General features: G+C 40.5%; 1 protein-coding gene and 1 pseudogene across 1 annotated transcript; both read right to left on the bottom strand.

The window, feature by feature from the left end:
• LOC133964755 (trypsin-1-like) overlaps positions 1-22,837 on the bottom strand; it is a 147,808-nt pseudogene extending 124,971 nt beyond the window's left edge.
• ino80c (INO80 complex subunit C) lies at positions 11,428-14,738 on the bottom strand. Its single transcript, XM_062400138.1, has 5 exons — positions 14,456-14,738; positions 13,195-13,311; positions 12,989-13,100; positions 12,385-12,452; positions 11,428-12,303 (listed from the first exon to the last, which is right to left on the bottom strand). Exons 1-5 carry the CDS (start codon positions 14,630-14,632, stop codon positions 12,172-12,174), a joined length of 606 nt encoding a protein of 201 aa, XP_062256122.1. The 5' UTR covers positions 14,633-14,738; the 3' UTR covers positions 11,428-12,171.
• Positions 22,838-23,377: the final 540 nt, after the last annotated feature.

Raw genomic sequence — 23,377 nt, 5'->3', positions numbered from 1 at the left:
TGTGTGTGCGCGTCCGCACTAGCTGCCAAATGGAGTCTTTATTTGCCTCCAACCTTCTCCCTCTCATTCTCTACTCAGGTGTTCGTCTCCTCTGTCCCCTCATTATAAAAACCACCTCACTCCCATCTCTCCCCTCTTTCTCTCTCCTCCCCACCTCTTCTCTTTCTCTCCTTCCCCCTCTCCTCCCAACCGCCTCTCTCTCTCTACCCCTCAATCACTCCCTCCCTGTTTCTCTTTACCTTTCCCCCACTCATTATCCAACAGCTTGAAGCAACCAGTCAGCCATATGTGAGTGAAAACTGCCACCTCACACTGTTAGTTTGTATTATATCGAGTCCGCTCGTTGCCTTAAACTCTGCCCTAAACCTTTGGCTATTTCTGTTCTTTTTAACAGTCAAACTAATTAACCGAGCAGCTCACAGCCGGCATCCAGCCATATGTGAACCCACCTCACGTCTCAAGCTGGTTTTGAACTTGTTTCTGCGTAAAAACATCTCCTATTGTGTTTTTTTCTCTCTCGCCTAACTGTAACTAATTAGTGAAAGAGCACAGCAGCCATGTGTGAAGCTTGTTCGATAGCCCAGTTTGTACTGAAACGGTGATATCCATCCAAAGCTCTCTCCTGTCCCTCATTATAACATTTAATCATTTTTTATTCTCTTAAACTTGCTATGATCAATATTTATACATTCACATGAAGTGAAATGACTCACTCATAGAGACAAATCTACAGATAATGAATCAAATGATTCTGCAGTTGGCTTCAGCTTTACAGAGCATCTAAGCATCTTTCAGCTCGTTGTTCAGACTTTATGAACACAGTTGACCAAATACTATCAGAGTAACGATAATTTCCCTCAGGAGTTGGTGGAGAACAAAATCAGAGATAACACAAAGCAAACATGTTGACCATATAAACTTAAGGAGCTGGTTTATAACTACTTTTTGTTTACAGCTTGTTGCACTGACCCGAATTCTCCAAAAAACAATTGTTGCAAGTTTAACAATACAGCTGTAATATTGAAATAGATTGTGTCTCCTTATGCCTGTTTAAGAAATTGAGTGGTAGTGTGTGACCCTGAGAGCTGATTTTATTTATTACTAAACACGTCTGTGACAGCTCTCGATCAGTAATTTAGGAAACTGTCTTCCACCACTGATTGCTGTTTAATTCAGATTTGACAGTTTGTCCTCTGACAGAGTCACCGGAGTGAAACTGTCATTCACTTCGCTTCTGCGCAGGTTAACAAGATAATTCTATTTCTTAAACAAGCAAGTCAGCAGTCTCCGCAAAAGTCCTCTCTGCCACGATGACGGTGCTATAATTTACTTCCTGTGTCCCAGACGGTCGAGCATGACTCGATCCAGTCCGAACCGTGCCAATTAGACGCCTCAACTGGCACTTAATTACCACTCTGAAGAGGCTGATGGGCCATTAATTAGCAGGACATTAACGGGACTGATTGTTCATTAACAGCCAAGCATATTAGAGGAGATAAGACCCGATTGTAATGGACTCTGCGTGGTGGAGGAGAGAAAAGCTGAAGCTGCCGTCATGCAGTACAATTAGGTGACCTGCGACTACAGCCGTTATGTTAACTGCCTTTAAAGGAGAATACAACCTACTTAAACGTGGGATGTGTCACTCATATAGCTGAGATCTGTGTTAGTGAATGTTACTCCTCAAAGAGGCAAAGATTCTCAACAAGTGCTTGGTATTGAAGGTCGACGACAAGCTCATTTAGCAAAGTGGTATAACTAAAGTGGCTAACGTTGGATGCCTGTGACTGCCTGCTTGACTCAAGACTCCTTACGCAATTCCCCCGGTGGAAAAATGTTTCTTAAATTATTTCTGTCTTTAGCATCATCATTTGCTTCAGACAAATTTTAAAAGAAATAAACAGGTCTTCCAACCTAAACGTTCATAAAGATCCTTTTTTCCCGATATGACCCATAGGAGCATATCCTGTATTAGCGCCTATTGGCAGCAAGAGGTGTGCCAAAGATTATTGTTTGAGTTCAGTGATTTATTGACCCTTTCATTCACCCCAACCTTCTACCTATGCAGAATTTGTTTTGTGTGGTCAGACAGCATGCATGGCAAATTTATCCAGAAGTGGGATTTTAAATGCAAAGTCAATTCAAAGACGCAGGCTGTCAATTCTCTGCGATGCAAATAGATGCAAATGTGTGCTTACGAGTTGAAAATGCTCCAACTTGAGCGAAAAGTTTGTGTGACATTGTTTCACTAAAGCCTATAAGCATTGACATTCGGTACATGTACTGAATACACCATAACATCTGAACACACCTTAAAAATATCAGCAAACTTCTGCCTTTGCCCCTGTCATAATCACCATGGTCACTAGAGGGCTCTGTTGCATACACATCATTTAATTTCATCAAGAAAAGGGACATTATATTTGTGTAACAGAGCCAGAAAAATAGCAGTACAAGACATATTACAATGGAAATGGAACAAGCATGTACAAAATCAATGCAGCTACATATTGTTGTTAAATTTACAATATGGACTTCAGCCACTAGAAAAAAAATCCTGTTACCTTGAACAAACTTTGGGGTGTGAACATAGTTGAATACATTTGGATAATGTAGGCTAAGGGGACATGTCAACAAAATATAAAACATACGTGTAGTCATAGACATTTGAATGAAGAATAAAGTGACTGAGGAATTATCACATACCATATCTTTAAAATAAAAACATGCCCAAACAGACAATAGCTACTAAAGACATGATGTCAGATTAAATTTATGAAGAGAAACTGGAAATCAGTCTGATTATCACAGCTATTTCTATGTGAATCTCAAATTTAAAACGTTTTTACATATAGAATTTAAAAAAGTCACAGTTACACAGAACTAGGTTTGGAAAACACCGTGCTCTTCCCACCAGGGGACATGCTGATTCAGTGAGATTGAAGGTTTGGATCTGGCTGTCCTGATCTATCTCGGCCAGGTCTGTGTCAGTCCGCTGTGGAGGTTCCCTGGGGAAGGAACGTTCCCTGACTCTTCATTTCACACTTCATTTACCTTCACACTCTCCAAAAACACTAACTGTGCATCAGAGTGAGAATGTGTGTGTGTGCGCTTGGGGTCATTCTTTCTGTTTATATATGCACTCTTTGTCTCGCACTTTCTGCGACACATGCACACACACAGACAGCCAGCGTGTGCACACATGCCTAACAGGTAAATGATAGTGTGCAAAACACCAGCGTATATCTGCTGGAGTCAATGGGTGTTGTGTTGTTCTCCAAGGGCAAGCAGAGCATAAGGCGGAATGGGAATGGACCAGAGCTCTTATGCACAGTGATAGGGATGGATGAAAGGTTTAAACACACACTGAACAAACACACACGCGCACACACTCGTGCACACTAAGCCTGTAACTGTTGTTTTACTTCTGAAGTCAATGCAATTACCTCTTTGCTCTCTCTGAGGTGTATCCGGTGTATGAATATGGGGAACACAGAGAAGTGTGTGAGTGTGTGTGCGTGTGTGTGTGTGTGTGTGTGTGTGTGTGTGTGTGTGTGTGTGTGTGTGTCTGTGTGTCTGTGTGTGTGTGTCTGTGTGTGTGTGTATCTATGTTTGTGTGTGTGTCTGTGTGAGATAGAGAGAGAGAGAGTGTGTAAGTGTGTGTGTGTGTGTGTGTGTGCGTGTGTGTGTGTGTGTGTGTGTGTGTGTGTGGGAGAGAAGGGGGAGTTAGGAGTTCTGCCTCTGCAGTATGAAGCTCATAGCTACAGGGTGGAGGAATTTACAGTGAGGCATTGCCTTTTAGTTTCAGTTTTTCAAAAACACTTTATTTGTGTATATTTATATAGATATTAAAATATGGAAGTAATGACACACCTGCTTATGTATTAATGTGTTGATATACGTGAAATGTCAAGGTTTTAAAATCGGTATTATACACACCTGAAGGAAACTGAACATATACAAGTTCATTCAAAGTCGTCCAAGATTATTTTTCCAGTCGGTGATTACGGCCATCAGACTATAAATTGGCTTTTGGAGCCAAGCTTGTGATAAAACCTTGGGTCTGAGACACAGGCCCAAAGATACACACAAATACAAACACACAACTAAGAGCACACAAATCCAGGCCTGACATGTAATAGCTTTAAAGCACAGTGAGGCATCCAGTTGCATCACTAGCAGCAGTGTGAATGGATGGGCACTATCATTAGACACAAACACACCATGGTAGGTGGGCAGGTATGAATAGATGGTCTGTCTCCGACTGGAGAGATTGGTTCCATCTGATGTGGAAAAGGTTGTGGGGTCACATCCCTCCTATTACCTCTCTGTCTGTCCGATGACACTTTATTCACGTGAATGGAGCTCAACACTGGATGGATTTAATCCCAGCAACATAGATAGATAGATAGATAGATAGATAGATAGATAGATAGATAGATAGATAGATAGATAGATAGATAGATAGATAGATAGATAGATAGATAGATAGATAGATAGATAGATAGATAGATAGATAGATAGATGGATGGATGGATATATGGATGGATAGATAGATAGATAGATGGAGGGAGTTTTTTTTATTTAACATGGTTTCAAGGGCTCCTTTGTTTGGTGATTAAACAATTTTATCAGAAAAAAATAGAAATTTGTACACTTAGCCCGCTTCAAACAAACAATGTAATGTTAACCGCTTTATAGAATAGAAGCAATAAAAGATAATACGCACCCTGATTCACACACAGAGCAAAGCAATAATAACAGGGACTGAAGAATGGGTGAGAAAATCTCGTTAATTTTCAATGAGGAAACACAAAAGGCAGATAAGGATGAAATGATGAAGATAAAATAATGAAAAAAGGATGTTTAAAAATATAAATAGTGGTAAAGGTCTAAGATACAGGAACAAATACACGGATAAATAAAATCAATGTTAAAGCTTAAGACCCAAAAATCTGGTCTTGAGTTTTTACTTTTAAAAGTAACAACATCCCCTGTCGCCCATACACACTTTTATACTCAAATAATGATATGAAATTCAAGGATAAAACAAAGTGATGCTCTGCTAAAAGTCCAAGTAGGTAGTTGAATAAATCTTACACAGTTCCACTCAGTGTTATAGGGAGAAGATTTCAGACCAGACTCTATTCATAAACCTGGCAGTTTAATGTTGCATCACTGCAGAAGGTGGCAAGATTACTTTTCTGACCTTTTCTGAAAGATTCATCTAATAAATATGTCTTGTTTTAATGTGGTTAATAAAAATACTTGCAAAAGTATTTGAACTGGCAATTTAATTACTCTACATATTTAAAATAAATGTAGTTCCCTGAGGGCAGCAGGGTATAAGCCTCAGGTTACACGTGCTTTCAGAAATACTGATTCATCTAACCTTTAGTTATCCAGAAAAAGTCACATTGAGATAAAGAAATACTTCTTCAAGGGCGACCTGGCCAAGAAAGGCAATAGTATAAATACAAACAGTTTATTTATTTGTGTTAGATTTAAAACCTTCCGGGCAGAGCTATGCATGGCAAGCACAGATTTGAAAACAAGTTGCTTTTTTATATTAAAAGAAGAAACGCGAGGTCTTCAATCAAAATACAATCTCTGTTTCCTTACCCCCGAGAGTGACACCAAAATAAAAAATCCTGTGTATTCTCAGAGCCATAATGATAACGTTTGTGGCAGAGGCATGGTATTTTGGAAAACACAGCATTATACAAAAGTGTCATAAGCATAAGATTCATCAGTCAAACACCAAAGCAGAGCAATGATCCCTTGACCAACAGAGACAGGAGCGGGTTGAGGAGAGAGGAGACAGGTAAGGAGAGGAGACAGGAGATAGGATTGGACGGGACAGGAAACACGAGAGAGGAGAAGGACAGAGAGGAGACGGTGAACGTGGCCCATTGAAGGACAATCATTGTCCATCAACATGAAGAATTACCTTTCTCTCCGTCCCTTATGCCTTCACATGAGTGCACCCACACACACACACACACACACACACACAGGAACACACTGACCTGTAAGGGAACACTGATTGAATCTTCAGTGGGATTAACAGGGATTTAGCCCAGTGTAATGATATCTGAATGAGTTGATTAGCTATCTGATGACACTTTGCTGTTTGACCTCAACAGCCCAAGAACAACTGGTATCTCATCACATTCTCTCAGGCTGCATTTAAAGTAGGGAGGAGAGAAACAAACGAATATTCAACCTCCTTGAGGCAGCGATCAGCATTTCTGTATTATTCATTTTCCCAAGCTAAATGAACCGTGTAACTGTATTATTGTGTGGGCAGCCGCGCCGTGATCCGTTATGGTTAAAAACCAGTGTGGTTTGTCCCTGTTAAGAGAGTGACATATCTCACAAGTGGTGACAAAGTGCGCACATGAAGGCGGCCAAGGGCAAAGGTTTCCCAAGAAGGAAAGAATACAAGAACAAATATAGCTTCAAGCAGCGATTATCGACACACAAAGAAATTGAGATGATGTTGAGGGGAAAAAGAGGGTTTGGTGGCAAATCACAGCTTAAAAGCACTGCTGGTGTTGACCACATGATAAACCACAAGAAGGGATAAAACGTTAAAGGGATACTTTTATAGTTTTGGATCAGACATATGTGCTTCCTCGCTGAGAGTTAGATGTAGCTGGTTAGATTAACTAGGAGCTGGTTGGCTTAGCTTAGCATGAAGACTGGAAATGGGGGGAAACGGCTAGAGGGATCTATTTGTAACAAAATCCACATACAAGCAACTTTAAAGCTCAGCTAATCATGGTATATGTTGGTTTAATCCTCAGAGAAGCTTTGGTTTTTAGGTGTAATGAACCAGACTATTTGTCATCTTTCTTGACAGTATTGAATATTATAATATTGAAAAGGAGGAGGTAAATCTTCTAATCCTAAAATAAAATAATTTGAAGTCCATACAGATGAAGATTGAAAACCACATGAAATGTATTCAGAGTTTAGTTGCACAGCCGGATAAAACCATAGATTGTAAATAGACATGGACGACATGACTGCTCCCCCAAAAGTGAAGCCAAAGCATCTTGATTGCCCCCTGGTGGCTGGCTGCAGTACAGGTCATACGTCCTTCCTCCTCTACATGAGAGTGCAAATTTTGTCCAGCAAGTTTGGTTTTAATTCGTTTTATGATGCTATAGAAATAGGATGATTGACAGCTGAGACTGCAGTTTGATGGGTCGAGCACATAGATAGACAGGACCCTTGTACCACAGCTCCATCCCCTGATCACTTCTCCACTAACTCTGGCTCCAGATGATGATTTTGGGCCAAGATGGAACGATTGTATTCAATGTCTTCATTCTGGGATATTGGGGAGAAGTACATCGTCCATGGATAAAACCAGGATTGCATAAAAAACATAATAAATTAATACAAAGATACAAAAATTAAAATAATAAGCAAAAAAAATTCAAATTACATCCTATTACAAATCATGAAGTTTATCAAGCCTTCACTATACAACTCAGACATCAACCTTCCTACATTGTATAAAAGACTAATTATCGATGCAAACATTGAAAATGATACGTGAGCATCGAACACTGGAGGCATGAGAGATGGAGGGATTGTGGAGCCTGTTACACCAGCCTGTAGCCCAATAAATCTCCACTCGAGGGGAGAGGCTGTCTATGCTGTTACACTGAATCATAGTAAATGTACTCTGAACAAAATTCTAGCAAAGTGAATTCTAAAGTGGAAGTGGTTCTCGGTACAAGAGATCCATAAACACACTGCAGACGTTAAAATATTTATTTTACAGGCAGAGTCCACAGATGCAATTGGGAGACATGGAGTAAGGGTTCGCCGGGAGGGTCCCTCCCTCATCTCGAGGCGGATCTGTCCCGGCTGCTTTAATGAAGTTGATTCAGATTATAGCTGCACTCCATCCCATCGCTAACACAGAGGTTATGTGAGGTCTGTGGAGACTGCTGGATAGCTCTTCACCCTCTTGTCACAAATACCTGCACACTGGCTTTTGCTGCAAAAAGTGAATGTGACTGTCGTGACAGTTGGTTTCAGGAAGTTTTTCAGACCTCAACTGTGCAAACAGCTCGTCACTGATGGATTCCCCGGGAACATTCGCCTGGAGATGCACGTCTGTGAGCTCAGGAATAATCTTTGTGAAATAAAATCATTCTACATGTGTTTAACTCTGATCCCTGTCTGTGACTTGGTGTTCAGAGTTAAACGGAAGCTACTGCAGATCTGACAACCACCATATATTGTGCCTCAGCTGCTGGAGCAAAATTATTTATGTGGTGAAGAAGCGTCTAACAGATCCAGAATGTTATATCTGTGTTAACGGGCAGTAAAGAAGTTCACTTCTGTAGTTCGCCTTTTCCAATAGGTCAAAACCATAAATATGAAAGTTCCCCTGCTGGCTCAGCAGGCACTGGAGCTGCTCTATCGATCAGTTTACCAGAGCTGGTGGTGGAGTCCATTTCTCAGATTTTGCAATAGCTCTCATTTTTCTCATATATTTTAAGGAGTAAGACATGTCGGATGAGTAATGCAAGACGGCTTCCATCAACAGCTTTTCCCCAACTTGTTGTGAGTGGAAAAGCTTCTCCCTGGTTGCGATGGTTCACTGAGCCAAAGGTGCATCAAGTGTGACCTGCGTGTCCCCCACATACTTCTGCAAAACTTTAATTTGTCCAATGACATTGGTAGAAAGTAATCCAGGGAAAAACCTGCATGCACTGCACTGGGAAAGTGAGAGAAGCTCTATAATTACTGTCTGTAGGCATAATACAGCACACCACGCCACCTCCATCATCACCAAAATGTGACAGTGACAAAAACCCGAGGGCAGACAGCACCTAAATGAGCACCCAGATGACATTAGTTCACAGAGTGTGTCTCCCTGGTGGAGCAGAAAGTTGCCCGCAGAAGTTCAGCAAAGTATAAACATGAAAACAAAACCGACAGAGGAGCCACTCGCTGATTGGTTTTCTCACTCTCTGAAAACACATCCTGTGCGGTGCTGCAGGTGCCAAGGCTTCCATCAAAGATAGATGAGTCATTTTACTCCCCCCCCTAATCAAATTCTTAATGATGGTTATTATATGGTTGAGCTGTAGAGTAGCCAAATTACTTGCATCCATTTCCATGCCCACTTTGGAATTAGTAATGATTGTCATCAGCCTGTTTGAATCAGTGTGCTCATGTTTTTTTATATTGTATCATGAATTTTACTGTCGGTGTGCACCGTCACTTTTGTGAATGTGTGTTTGTCGGCTTCACTGCAACAGTAGCAGTCATATTAATATTAATGCAGTCAATTACATGAATCGTCTGTGTTCTCTTGACTTGTTATGGCAGCCTTGTACTAGTTGGCAGTGTTTATCCCACAGCACTAATTTGAGGACGGCAGGCAGACCTGTGACGGAGCGGATACAGACTCTCCATCCTCAGTACAGGTGGATGCATCCTCGGCTTTGTTCAGCGATGGACTCGAATCTGCGATGTTACTGATTCACAGCAGGACACCGAACACACTCAGGGAGGTTGGATATCAGAGTGAGCAGAACTCTGGTGCACCCAGGTGGCGGTAACGTGTGACTGCAGAGACAGGTGGCGCTGCAGGACGTGTGGGCCGCAAGTTTTCACTGCTCATCTATCGAACTCTGTACGAACCCTAAACAAACAGATAAACCCACTTCTTTTTGCCTTTCTCTTTTTCAGTGCAGAGATTTCCAAAAAACTGCGAAAGCACCTACACATGCACGCACGCACACACAGACACACTATACTGGATGGTGTGCTTGTGTAGCAGAAAGCCCCGGCGCCGTTCATTAATCACTATGTTGAGGTTTTGATGCCACAGCAGGAATGGAAATGCTGCTGTGACTCTCATAGATATACTATACTGCCTCCATCAGCTTCACCAGAGTCCAGAGCTGAGAGAAGTTATATTCAGGCATGAGTAAGAGCAGCCATCTGCACAAATGAGAATAGTTGTGGAACTTGCTGCCCAGTGCAACAGTGTCAATCAGGAGGTCATATAAGGAGTAACATGTATCAGACCAAATATAACAGCTTTGAGCTTTAATGCTGACACATCCCTTAGCATCCTTTATAAATACCAAGCACAGCTGATCTACTGCTTGTATTCCACTTAACATCTCACTCCAGTAGCTTGTTACAGCCCCGTAAACTCTTCTTTGTTCCTCAAAATTATATATTTAAGAGGTTTGTTTTGAACAACGTTCCCTGTGGTCTTAAAATGGCTTAAATCTAACCTTCCAACTACCTGTGAGTTTGCTGATATAACCCAGACCCTGCTCCCCATTCCCCTCACAGCACCACCTGCAGTTGTGAAGTATTTTCCAGCCACTCAGACCGGGGACTGAATGAGGGCATTGTCTAACATATGTGAATGTTTCAGTGCCGAACCTTCGCCTCCAGTTCACATCCAATCTGTGCGAGTGAGGAGGCGAATAAAGCATCTGCTTCCTGTGGCGAAGCATATCAGTGTGTCTTCACTTTGGTGAAATTTGGTGAAATTTGACCTGACATATTTGCTTTGCATTCACGTTAGTGTGACCGTGCACTTGAGGTGAGAATACTGAGCCATGGTGTTGACTGCTTAATCCGCTCAAACTGTCTCTTAATATATTAAAGGCACAGGCATGTTCAACATGTTTATAAACTTGATTTTCCCAGGAGGGAGCCTCTAAAGATCAGAGGGATTGGTGCCAACACAGACTATTGGGCAATGTGTATTCACAACATATCAAGAATGAATCGAGCAAAAGTGATTTGATCGATAAGTAAGTCTTACCATCTCAACAGGTAAGGACTCACAGCTCAGCACTTAGAGCAGTGGATTTGAGAAGGTTGCACGCTTGTCGATCCCTCAGGGGACGTGCAGGTGCCTTTATTGTCAGCATTTGCATAATATGGACCATTCACATACGAAAGACATTGGGCCTCATTCATCAAATTTGTGAAGAATAGCATTAAATATACCATGGAAAGGATCCTGGACGCCTGCCACCAGTGATTAATGAGACGTCCTCACTCTACCAGTTGGAGAGCAAATCATACATCAAATGCAGCAGTGGAATTAAAAACCGTGTGGAACCAATTTTACATTAACATACACATGTAAAATAAGGCCTGCTTGGTGTATCTTATAAAAGGAGACCGGCACATTTGCATAGCTTGCATACAGACAGGCTGCTGCATTAAACAGACGGTCCAAGATAACGCTGAGCGCTGTAGCAGATGTGGAGGTTTTCTGTTATCAAGAGAATCGTTTAATATCAGTGTTCAACATTCGTTCTTACAAAATGTCATAGAATCAAAATAGAAAGTGGAGACTTGTTAAAACAGAATTTTTTTCAATTTCGATCTGTAAAAGAAACAGAAACAGAAAAAGAAACATACCGAAAAATCAAGTTGTCTTTATTATGAAATTTTACATACAAAATAAACCGAAATGAAAAAAAAGGACAAAGACTCTTCTCCAAACCAATCAGATTAATTTCCAATGAGAGTAGTCACATTGTTTCTGAAAGGGAAAAAACTCACTTACACCACTGGAAGCAGATATTCTACCACAAGAGGAAACACAGAATCCTTACAAGTGACTCTTCTATTAGGAACCTGAGAAACAACAGTCTACTCCACAATGAATGAGACGGTCCCTAACAGGCTGCAGGGTTTGTAGGATCACTTAATTAAAAATATCCTGAAAAGCGAGAAATATGTTTGAACCAATATGCAAAGGAATTGCCTACTGCTGTGTTTTCAATTAACTTAAAAAATAAGAATTAACTTTCTGTCCCTGTAAGGTTTTGTCCAGTTCACTGGACATTTTCTGATCGAGGGACATTATAACCTCCAGCAATCAGCAACACTCAATTATTTTTTTTCTTAATTGAAAAAAAATACACATTTGTCTTATGTGTATCTTGTCACACAGAAACAATTATGACTCAAGCTGCTTTTTTCACGACAGCAATGCAGATGTTCAACTTGTGACTGTGAGAAACAATCTTTCCAGTGGATCTCTCAGCGGAGGATTTCCCCTCTGTGAGCTCTCAGAGTCTGCCGGCCTCCCTGACAGCTGCCTCAAATGACAGAGTTCAGCTCTGGTTGGATTCGGGTTCAGGGCTCACTCTGCCGTCAGGGTACGATGCACGATGCCTTTCGAAGGGCCAGGTAGCCTGTGACGACGTCAGTGGGGAGGAGGCGGATGTACGAGAACTCCTCACAGGATGTGAAGCGTAGTTTTGTCTGTGGGTCCGCGTAGTTTGCCTAAGGAAAGACGAGACATTTCACGACTTGGCTCAAATAATAATGTTCATTGTTAAATCACAGTTTTACCACTATACTCACAGGAAGTCCAGAGATGTCAGAGTATTTTTTGGCTGGCTTCAAGGAGGGAGGGGCATCTATGCTGTAGTCTGTAAGTACAAAAGGATCATCCATTGAAATACTTTGTATACAGACAAAAACACAATTATGGGCCGAGTCTCATATTTAAAAGTCCAGTATCTAAGATTTAAGGGTCAATTGGAAGAAATTGAATATAATTCTCATAATTAAGCTTTCAAGTGTCTAATCACCTGAAACTGAGTATCATTGTGTTTTCACTGCCTTAGAATGAGCCCATTATGTCTACCTCAGGAGCAGGTTCCTCCATAGTTGTCAACCATGTAGCCCAGAACAACTGGCACTAGAGAGGGCCTTTCATGTTACCTGTAATGTAACAGCAGGTAGGGGACGCATGGGGTTGGTCGCAATATGCTTGTTTACCACTAGATGCCACTCAAATCCAATACACAGAACCCGCAACTGACCAAAAGATGATTTTAAATCAAAATTTTAAAACAATCTTACTTTGATTACAACTAATTGAATGGATTTGTTTGTCGGCATTACTTTTAAATTCTTCCATACTATATAAACAACATGTAGCAGCTAGGATATAATCACTCACAGCTGGGATCATCGAGCTTCCAGGGTAGAGTCCGCTCTAAAGCCAGAATCTGTTTGAGATTCTTCCAGGTCCGATTCTTTTTGCCTGCTGCTGCTCCACCTATACCTGAGTGCTGCCAAGATAGAGACAGAGAACAAGAGAACATAAACTGACTGAGAAGCAATAGAAGCAGGTAATCCTACACCAAGATGGACGTAGACACTGACCGTGAACGAGGGGTCTTTGAATGGAGGAGGCTTTACAGTGGGCTCCGTGGCGGGTGGCGGAACACTGTCGACTGATGCCGCTGCCTTCACCTCTGGCACCGTCTCTACTACGGTGATCTGATGAAACATGAGACAGCAGATCCTCACACATTTGATCTGACATTGCTCTTCATCCACGTGTTTTCAAGGTAAACAAAGCCAAAGCTGGGCTGCACACAGTGTAAGCTGAAACCTAAAGATTCAATTTAATGTATATTGTATTGCATGAACGGTGCTTTACAGTCACATTTGGGGATAAGAGAATAAGGTTATTTAGAAGTATTTCAATATTGTTGTTTTACAGACTTGTGCAAAGCTCTAATCAGAATTTAGTACACACGGAAAATAAACAACCAAACACTAACGCAAAAAAAAATCTGTGCAAATAAACAAGGTTTGCAGAGAATGCATCCAAAGTTATGCTTCTCAATAATGATACTGATAAAACAAAAATTAAGCCTATGAATCCCTGAATTAGACTCAGGAGTGTCTGGAGCCAGGAGTGAGTGGTCTGCACTGTCCTGACCCTCTTTAGGAACTGTCTACAAATGATCATATTATAATAAAAAATGTCATAACATTGGCATGACTTTCACAAAACATCAACAAGATATAGAAAAGTAAAATAGAACATTTTTTTGTTTGTATCTGCCTATTCTTGAATCGGGTTAAGATGTGTACTAAATGTTTATAATGTAAATGGTGTGTACTGTTGAGCCTTGTTTTAAATATGCACTGTGTTTCCCAAGGTGTTTATTGTTTAGCCCAGTCAAAGGGAGTATTTCTGGTCATTTTAACAGGTCTACTATTCTTATAGCATACATATTGGTTTCCAAACCATGCAACAATACAAAATGTAACCCTAACCCTAAGTTTTTATTTTATCAATATTGTTATTCTGAGTTCGATGCAATACTCGATAGTTATACTGCAGTTTACCATACTACAATAGTCATAGACTTATCATATTATTACCCTCTCTGTACATATATCTCCAAATATTATAAATTTAAATATTACTGGAGAAATTAAACAAATGATAATTTATCGAAATACAATAATCGCATTGAAACAAACTGACTTAAAAGTGAGGACTATTGACTTCTTGTGCCTTCTGTGACTGCCTTCATGACGAATACGACGTGTTTTAGACGATAACACGAACATATTCAGGTTCAGTCTTTTTTCTCGCTTCTTTCTTTGGTGGTAGTGGGTGTTGTACCTGTGTCGGTGCGGTCGGTGTCACTATCAGCGGGGCTTTCTTCTTCTTGCTGCCGCACCCGGGGGCCTGTGGAGCGGCTGAGACCGCAGGGCTGCCGGGACGTTTCTTCCCCCGGAGAGCGGCAGAGGAGGCGGCTGCCGGCTGGGCTCTGACGGTTATGGGGATCTGAGAAGCCATTTGTACCGATAACACATCAAAACTGCGGATCTCCTCGATGTGAATCCAGTTTTCTCACTAAAACACTTCAGACTTCAGCGTCCACCATCCGGATGTAAACAACACTTCAACCGGATGTGCAATCAATTCACTTCCGGATAAGAGAGCGTCACAATAATAATAATGTTTTAAAATTTAAAATCATTTTCATTATATTTTGATTATATTGATTTACAAAAATAGACAAACAAAACAAAACATTATTTCAGTGTACTCATAAATGTATAATAGGACTATAATATGTATATTATATACAGCATCCTATTTTAACTGTCCCGGTTTGGACAGCAGCGCTGCACTGCCTTGCATTGATAAACCCTGGCACGTTGTAGGCATCCAGCAGACTTGACCTGAACTCGTTTTCCCACATTGCACATAGGACATAGCTTGAACAAGCTACAATATGAAAACGTCTGGAGTAATGACTATTCCCTTAGTTATTTGGAAAGCTGCAAGTTCTGATTGAGGTTTTTCATCCTCGCGTGGCAATTTAAGAGTGGCTATTTCGACAGCTGCCTGTCTGGTCATACTAGCTTGCAGAAATAGCTTCCACTTTGTTAACAAGGAGATTGTCTTGCTTGGCTTTAATTGTCAGAAGGATTTTGCTGTTGTATCTTGCATACTGATACGTGCATGCCTTTAGTAAGTCAGAGCATGTAGCATGTCTGCTAACAGTGGGAGCCAATCTTACTGATTTAGCAGCTGAAATTAAAGGCTTAGGTTTGGGCTCATCTCATCTTATATCCCTCCTAAGTTTTCTTATAGACTGTTGTAACGGAAAGCAGCAACTGGAAGGCATACTTGGATATAATTTAATTATATATTTGTATTAATTTAATGTTTATTTATTTATATTGTAGATTTAACTAAAATGTCTTTGCTTGTATGTTAGTTGTATTTCATGAATATTTATTTAAAATTAAGTTTATGGGTAACTGAACACTTTCATCTTCGGAATCTTTGCCTTTTTGTAAACAAATATATCGTGTTAGACATATTTTACTCATATTTATCAAAAATAAAATCCCTGCTATTCAGGCTCTTATGCAGATTTGTGACTATTCTGTAAAACAAATTGTTTATTTCGACATAAGTTAGTTGATTGATGCTTCAAACCATCGCTTCTCTGACTTCAATACAGCGATATTCTTGGTATTAACCCAGATTTATCAGATTCCTACCAGTCTATTACCCAGATTCAGACCTGGATTTATTGTTTAAAGAGTAAATATCACGTTTTCTTCATCAATAGTGAGGATGCACTTTCATCCGGTCATGACGGAGGTCGAGGAGTTAAAAGCTCATTCAGTTTTATAAGATCTAAAATATAATCATGAAGAGCTTTAAAGCTTTAGAATCAAACATTGAGTCGGTGTGACGTGGCTGAAACTTGTTTTCAAGCAATTTCTTTCAGGTGATCCAAAATTAATTCAAGATAAGACACAATTAGATAAAAGTTTACTGTTCCACACAACAGGGAAATTCCGTTGTTGTCAGTCATGATATGGAAGACAAGTTCATTTAAAAAGGCAATAGACTAAAAAAAAACATCTTCTTAAGGCCCAATCGCATTTCACCCCTTAGCCCTTCCCCTTCGTATTCCTGTGTTAAGGTGAATGGGTAGGTTGTCCCAATACCTGTTGGGACTGAGGCGTTAGAACTGATATTTTTGTGACCCTCACTTCAAACCCAGGGGTACCCACAATGCCTCGTAAATCACCGGCAAGCTGGGAGAGGTACCCACAAGTGTAGTATTTCCTCCATTAATAAGGTTGAATATAATGTCTTAAGTTTGATATCATTTCAATGTATTATGGTAATTTCCCAACAACCTTAAAACAAAAGGTTGCGATGCGCAAATTTTAGCATGCTAGCGATCTTTTTTATTTGCATTATAATCCCGTATTTTCACATAATTTCATATCGCACCAGCCCTCTTGGAAGACTCATGATGCACTTGATAGAACCAGCGTATAGCAGCAAGGAACTGAACCTAACTGCTCCGCTAATAACAAAGCATGTTCTCTACAGACCACTGCTCGCAGCCTGAAGCTGTGAGCTGTTGATTCAGACGTGAAATAAGGCCGAGCAGCCAAACTTTTCAGTTTCAAATGTTATTGATTCACCTGCATTTGCAAAGATTTTATTTGGAAATTATTGATTTGTGACTCTAGTAACTTCAAAACATAACATAGGTTTATATAAGATCTCAACCATTTTTATTACAATGACATTCAAGGCAAAACGTTTGACTCATCTGTTTACAATGACCACTACTGACGTGGCAGGTTTCTTGAAGGGCAGTCCCAATTCGTAGGGGAAGATGTTTCTTGTGCAGGTTGTCAGAGGTTGTGGAGGGATGGACTCAAATGCTGCCGCTCCTGCAATTTTACTTGATTGATCTTGGCTTCCGTGAGCTCAAAACTGTATCTCTTACTTTTGGCCCTTTCTGTTTTAAGAGCATAGGCAAACTGAATGGTTTTCTTCTTTTCTATTTCAAGAGTGGAGGTGGTGTTACTAAGTCTCTCCTCCAAGACGGCCCTTTGTATCTGCTCCTGACGTTTGGTGTCTTCGAGCTGGGCCTATTTCTTCTTGCTCTCTGACTGTTGTGTCCTGAGCTCATCGACTATATATTGGAGCTTGATGGCTTGATTCTTTGAGAGGACATCGTATTTCTGTGCAAGGAGTTCTTCATTCCGCCGAGAGTGAGCTCTGTCTCTTTCAACTAATAGCTCATATTTGGCCTCCATGGCCTCTAACTTAACCGTGATATACTTGTTCTCCATCCTGTGTGTTTCCTTGTCATACATCAGTTCCTCTGTGTCTGCTGGGCCTCTCTCTAGCCTCGCTATATTATATAAATGTTTTTTATTTAGTTGCAAGAGACTGGCTTTCTCCTTCTTCACATGTTCCTCCAGTTCACCTTGTAGCCTCTTGTTCTCAGAAGCCAGCTGTTGGTTTTTCACAATGATGGCTTGATTCTTAGAGAAAATGTTATTATTCTGCGACACAGTTTCTTTATATTTTGCTTCCATGGCCTCGAGTTTACCCGCGATATCGTTGTTCTGCAGGCATAGTGTTTCCTTGTCGTACTTCAGTGACTCTATGTCCGCTGAGCCTCTCTTTAGCCTCTCTAATTTCTTATTTAGTTGCAAGAACCTGGCTTTCTCCTTCTTTACTTGTTCCTCAAGTCTGCTGCAAGCTTCTCTGTCTTCCTGGTGCTGCCGTACAGCATCCTTCTGTTCAGCTTGTAGCCTCTTGTTCTCAGAAGCCAGCTGTTGGTTTTTAACAATGATGGCTTGATTCTTAAATCTAATTTCATCTTTCTGCGACATAGTTTCTTTATATTTTGCTTCCATGGCCTCGAGTTTAACCGTGATATCGTTGTTCTGCAGGCATTGTGTTTCCTTGTCATACTTCAGGGACTCTATGTCCGCTGAGCCTCTCTTTAGCCTCTCTAATTTCTTTTTTAGTTGCAAGGACCTGGCTTTCTCCTTCTTCACTTGTTCCTCAAGTCTGCTGCAAGCTTCTCTGTCTTCCTGGTGCTGCTGTACGGCATCCTTCTGTTCAGCTTGTAGCCTCTTGTTCTCAGAGACAACTTGTTTTTTCTCCATCTTCACATTTTCCAGTTTAGCTGAGTACTCCTGGTGCTTGATCATTGCAGCTTCACTAGCAACTCTTATATTTTTTAGAGCATCCTCAAGTTCACCTTGTACCGTCTTGCTCTTGGAAGCCAGGTGATGATTTTTCTCAGTCAGATCGTCCAGTTCACGCTGCTTGGGGATGTCGGCCACATGTCTCTCACGTACAGCATCGGCAAGTTCACTTCGTAGCTTTTTGTTCACAGAGGCAACTTGTTGATTTTCACGCATCAGAGAGTCTAGTTTATCTCTGGTCACCAATTGCTCCGATAAGGCAACGTCACCAGCGAGCTTCATCTCTCTTAGAGCATCCTCCAGTTCACCTTGTAGCCTCTTGTTCTTAGAGGCCAGCTGTTGGTTTTCCTGGGTCAGATTGTCCAGTTTGTCTGCATCCTTCTGCTGCTGGTTTAGGGCATCTTCAAGTCTGCTTCTTGGCGTCTTGCTCTCAGAAGTCAGCTGTTGATCTTCATGATGCTGGTGGTCTTCCCCTGACCTGCTATCAGCCCTTTCCACCTTCTTTAGGTGATCTTCCAATTGAGATCGAACTCGTTTTACACTGTTCACGTTCACTTCAAGAGCAGTTCTGGCGCCTCCTTCTTTCAGGAGGTCTTTTTGGAGATCAATTTTATTTGATGGCTCCGATTCAGTGAACTGTGAAATATAAAACTATTATTAGTTTGTTGTTCATTCATGTTCATTCTTGAAGAAGATTTGTTAAATTAGCATATTTATCAAATCATTAACAGGTTGATTTGACTCGTCTGCTTGTGTAGCTGAACAAACTCGACAAAATTATAGGTTGTTCTGGGTTTGTACCCTCATGGTGGAATGCACTTATTGTAAATTGCTTTGGATAAAAGCATCAGATAAATGAAATGTAATATACTGTAATGTAAACATTCCAACTCTACAGATTTTCAGGTAAATGAGACAGACAACACAGAATTATTGAATTTGAAAGAATAATATTGAATGCAATGAGAAGAGTTACACGTCTAAGGAAAACTGATTTTTATTAACAAAAGATAATAATTTGCTCATTAATTATTTGTTAAATGAATTAATAAATAATTCACATTTACATTTTCTTCACTGTTGTGAAGTAGTTGTTAAATCTTTTTGTATCTGATGTCACAGACTTACCTCCTCGAAGTCAGAGGGATGGTCATATTCCTGCAAAGTTTCCCCATCAAGTTCCTCTTTGTTCTCCTCCTCAGATTCATCTGCAGTGTCCCCCTCAAACTCCTCTAGGATCTCCTCCTCAGGTTCATCTTCAGTCTCCTCCTCACGTTCTTCAGTCTCCTTCACAATTCCCTTTTCAATTTCATTCGTAAGGTTCTGAAGAGCAGAGTCTAGCGAGCTCAGCGGAGCCTGAAACGTAAACTAATAATTAGTTTGTTGTTCATTCATGTTCATTCTTGAAGAACATTTGTAAAGTTGTTATTTATCATTTATCATTAACATGTTGATTTTACTCGTCTGCTTGTGTAGCTGAACAAACTTGACAAGATTACAGGTAAATGATACAGACAACACAAAATTATTGAATTTGAATGAATAATACATTGAATGCAATGAGAAGAGATACACATATAAGGAAAACGGATTGTTATTAAGAAAAGATAATAATTTGCTCATTAATTATTTGTTAAGGAATTAATAATTAATTCAAATTTACATTTTCTACACTCTTGTGTAGGAGTTGTTAAATCTTTTTGTATCTGATGTCACAAGCTTACCTCCTCGAAGTCAGAGGGATAGTCATATTCCTGCAAAGTTTCCCCATCAAGTTCCTCTTTGATCTCCTCCTCAGATTCATATGCAATCCCCCCCTTAAGTTCCTCTTTGATCTCCTCCTCAGATTCATATGCAATCTCCCTCTCAAGATCCTCTTCAATCTCCTCCTCAGATTCATCTGCAGTCTCCCCCTCAAGTTCCACTTTGATCTCCTCCTCATATTCATACGCAATCTCCCCCTCAAATTCCTCTTGGATCTCCTCCTCAGATTCATATGCAATCTCCCCCTCATGATCCTCTTCGATGTCCTCCTCAGATTCATATGCAATCTCCCCCTCAAGATCCTCTTTGATGTCCTCCTCAGATTCATATGCAATCTCCCCCTCAAGATCCTCTTCGATGTCCTCCTCAGATTCATATGCAATCTCCTCCTCACGTTCCTCTTCGATGTCCTCCTCAGATTCATATGCAATCTCCTCCTCACGTTCCTCTTCAGTCTCATTCAAAATTCCCTTTTCACTTTCATTCATAATGTCCTGAAGAGGAGAGTCTGGCGAGCTCAGCGAAGCCTGAAACGTAAACTTATAATTAGTTGGTTGTTCATTCATGTTCATTCTTGAAGAACATTTGTAAAGTTGTTATTTATCAAATCCTTAACATGTTTATTTTACTCGTCTGCTTGTGTAGCGGAACAAACTCGACAAAATTAACAAAACATAATAATTTTCTCATTAATTATTTGTTTTATAAACTTTTTCATAATTTATACATTTTCAGATTGTTGTCATTTCAATTCTAAATCTGTAGGTGTGTCTTGTACGAGTTGTTTATATCTTTTAGTATCTTAAGAAACACATTTACCTCTGCCAGGTCCGAGTGAGATTCCTGAAAAGGTCTCTTATTAATTGCCTTCTCAGTGTCCTGAAGACTATAGCTTCTGAAATTATGTGAAGTCATCACTGTAGATTTGCTTGTGTCTTCTGATGATACCTCAGGTTTTAGTGTGGACAAGACTTTGTTTTTAACACCAGTAACCGACAAGACTTTGTTTTCAACACCAGTAACCAACTAGAGTCTACTCAATTAGAGTAGACTCTAGTTGGTTACTGGTGTTGCAAGGTGCTTTACACCTCTACAGTGGGTTTTCATCCTTTTATGCTGTTGGCTCTCTGATGTCTATTATATAAAAGAATATGTCTATTATATGACAGAATATATATTCATTTTATTAATGTGTTTGTGCCTTTGTATATGTAAGGAGTTTGCCTTTCACATGTGTCGTCATCCACAGCAACGTCATCCACGTTGCTGTGTTGCGTGTGTCGCCACCTTTTCACCGGGAGATATTTGTTCTATTTTGTTTTATTTTGTTTTATTATAAAAGTTTCCCTTTAATATGATACAGATCCATAGATACCTTGGATGTTATGGAGTTTAATTTCGATTGATTGTTGATTTATAAAAAATATATTTTGGATCTGTTTTGCAACGTCAGCTGTTCTGAGCGGCCGATGTTTGCTGGAAAAAATTATAAAACAATATTTTAGAAAATGGAAAGGGATGACACCACTTTTATATTTTCCTCATCATTTATTCCAGGTTATTGGTTAACAGTTTTAGAAAACTGTTTCTGGGCTTGGTTTTTATTTGTCTATTAGCTTTGCTTTTGAATTATGTGATGTTTGTCAATAATTCTTGATAAATATAATGTAAAGAGACTTAAAAACGCCAGGTCATACATTTCCTATACTTTTCCAATGATAGTAATTCTTTATTTATTTTTTCAAAGGAACCAGACATTCATCTCTAACTTCAGTGTGTTTGACTCTTCTGTAATTGCACTGATTTACAATACATTTTTAACAAGGATGTGTTCAACAACTATTTTCTGAAGAACATTTCAAGAATTTCAAACAAGACTCAATATTCAGCTTTGAAAGATTTTATTTGTCAATTGCAAAAGAAGGAGCACAGCAAATGATGTTGAGCTGCTCTACTGAACTTTGTAGTAGTAGCTCAACCATGGTGGTCTCCAGCCAGTCGTTGAAGAGGCAGACCTGATGAAGAAGAAGAATCAGAGTTAGATCAGCTCAACAGTGTCTCACTGTGGATTAAATATCTTTCTCTTTGGAAAGTTACCTTGGCGTAGACACCAGGATTACCCATCTCAGCACATCCGTAGCCCCAGGACACAACACCCTGCAGCTCACCGTTGCACACGACAGGGCCACCAGAGTCACCCGGACACAAGCAGAGATTAAGAGGATTCAGTTTATTATGTAATTCCAAGTATACATATAGTCATTCTGCCTGACCATTATATTTCACACCTGGCAAGAGTCCTTTCCTCCCTCCAGGTATCCAGCGCAGAACATGGAATTGGTGATCATGCCAGGGTAGGCGTTATTGCAGTCGCTAAAAGACAGGATGTTGATGTCCAGGCACTGCAGCTTGTCGCCGTTAGCGGCTGAAAAACAAGACAGATTTAGAAGGAGTTGCACTGCAGACATTGAAAGAACAATGCAGGAATATTACTCACTGGAGCTCATGGTGTTGCCCCATCCAGAGACTTTGCACATGGTGCCAGCAGGGGCACAGCTGCTGGCCAGTGCCACAGTCTTCACGTACTGGTTGAGGGTGGCGGGCTTGCTCAGCTTGAACAGCATGATGTCGTTGTCGATGTTCCAGGAGTCGTAGCTGGGTAGGCCTGTGACACGGGAGGAGCTGACATACTGCTTGGTTCCCTGATTGACCCTGACAGGTGCTCACCTATATGCACCTCCACACGTCTGCAAAGGAGAGAGATGAGGGTTTTAAATGCAAGTTTCATGATACTGTGTAAACACAATGATTCCTGCATGAAAAATGTTGTCTTCATAGCATCAAGGAGAAACTTATGACTTGTAGCAGTGAGCAGCAGACACAACCAGCTCTCGTTGACCAGGCAGCCTCCACAGAAGTGGTAGCCAGAGTTCAGAGACATCGTATGGGCCTGGGAATAAGGCGTGCACTCATACCCTCCGACGATCTTGTCGTCCTCCAAGGCTGTTCTTACTATAAGGAGAAGAATTGGCTTCTATTAGAAAGCAAGTCAATTGGACACTTACAAGCAGCTCCGATGAGCAGAACGAAGACCAGAGACCTCATGGTTGCTGTTTGATCGAGTCGATGACAGGACTTCTCCAAGATCCTGGGTTTATATCCACATGCAGGTGAGCTGCCCTGCTCTCTGGCAATCCTCATTGGTCGGTGAGGAGGCAATCCCTGCTGCTGGATGTTTGGGTCAAGTGAAAGATTTCCAGAATTACTTAAAAAATAAAAACACTGC

This window comes from Platichthys flesus, chromosome 11 (assembly GCF_949316205.1).
Source record: "Platichthys flesus chromosome 11, fPlaFle2.1, whole genome shotgun sequence".
Taxonomy (NCBI): Eukaryota; Metazoa; Chordata; class Actinopteri; order Pleuronectiformes; family Pleuronectidae; genus Platichthys; species Platichthys flesus.
The sequence above is the reverse complement of the archived record's forward strand: the minus strand, read 5'-3'. Positions and strand labels throughout refer to the sequence as shown.

What these genes read in the sequence shown, in the direction of transcription:
- ino80c (XM_062400138.1), bottom strand. Translation starts at nt 14,632, where the DNA reads ATGGCTTCTCAGATCCCCATAACCGTCAGAGCCCAGCCGGCAGCCGCC. An exon ending in TCAAAGACCCCTCGTTCACG is followed by an intron (nt 13,101 to 13,194) that starts GTCAGTGTCTAC and finishes CTATCTTGGCAG; the next exon opens with CACTCAGGTATAGGTGGAGC. An exon ending in GAAGCTCGATGATCCCAGCT is followed by an intron (nt 12,453 to 12,988) that starts GTGAGTGATTAT and finishes TTGTACTTACAG; the next exon opens with ACTACAGCATAGATGCCCCT.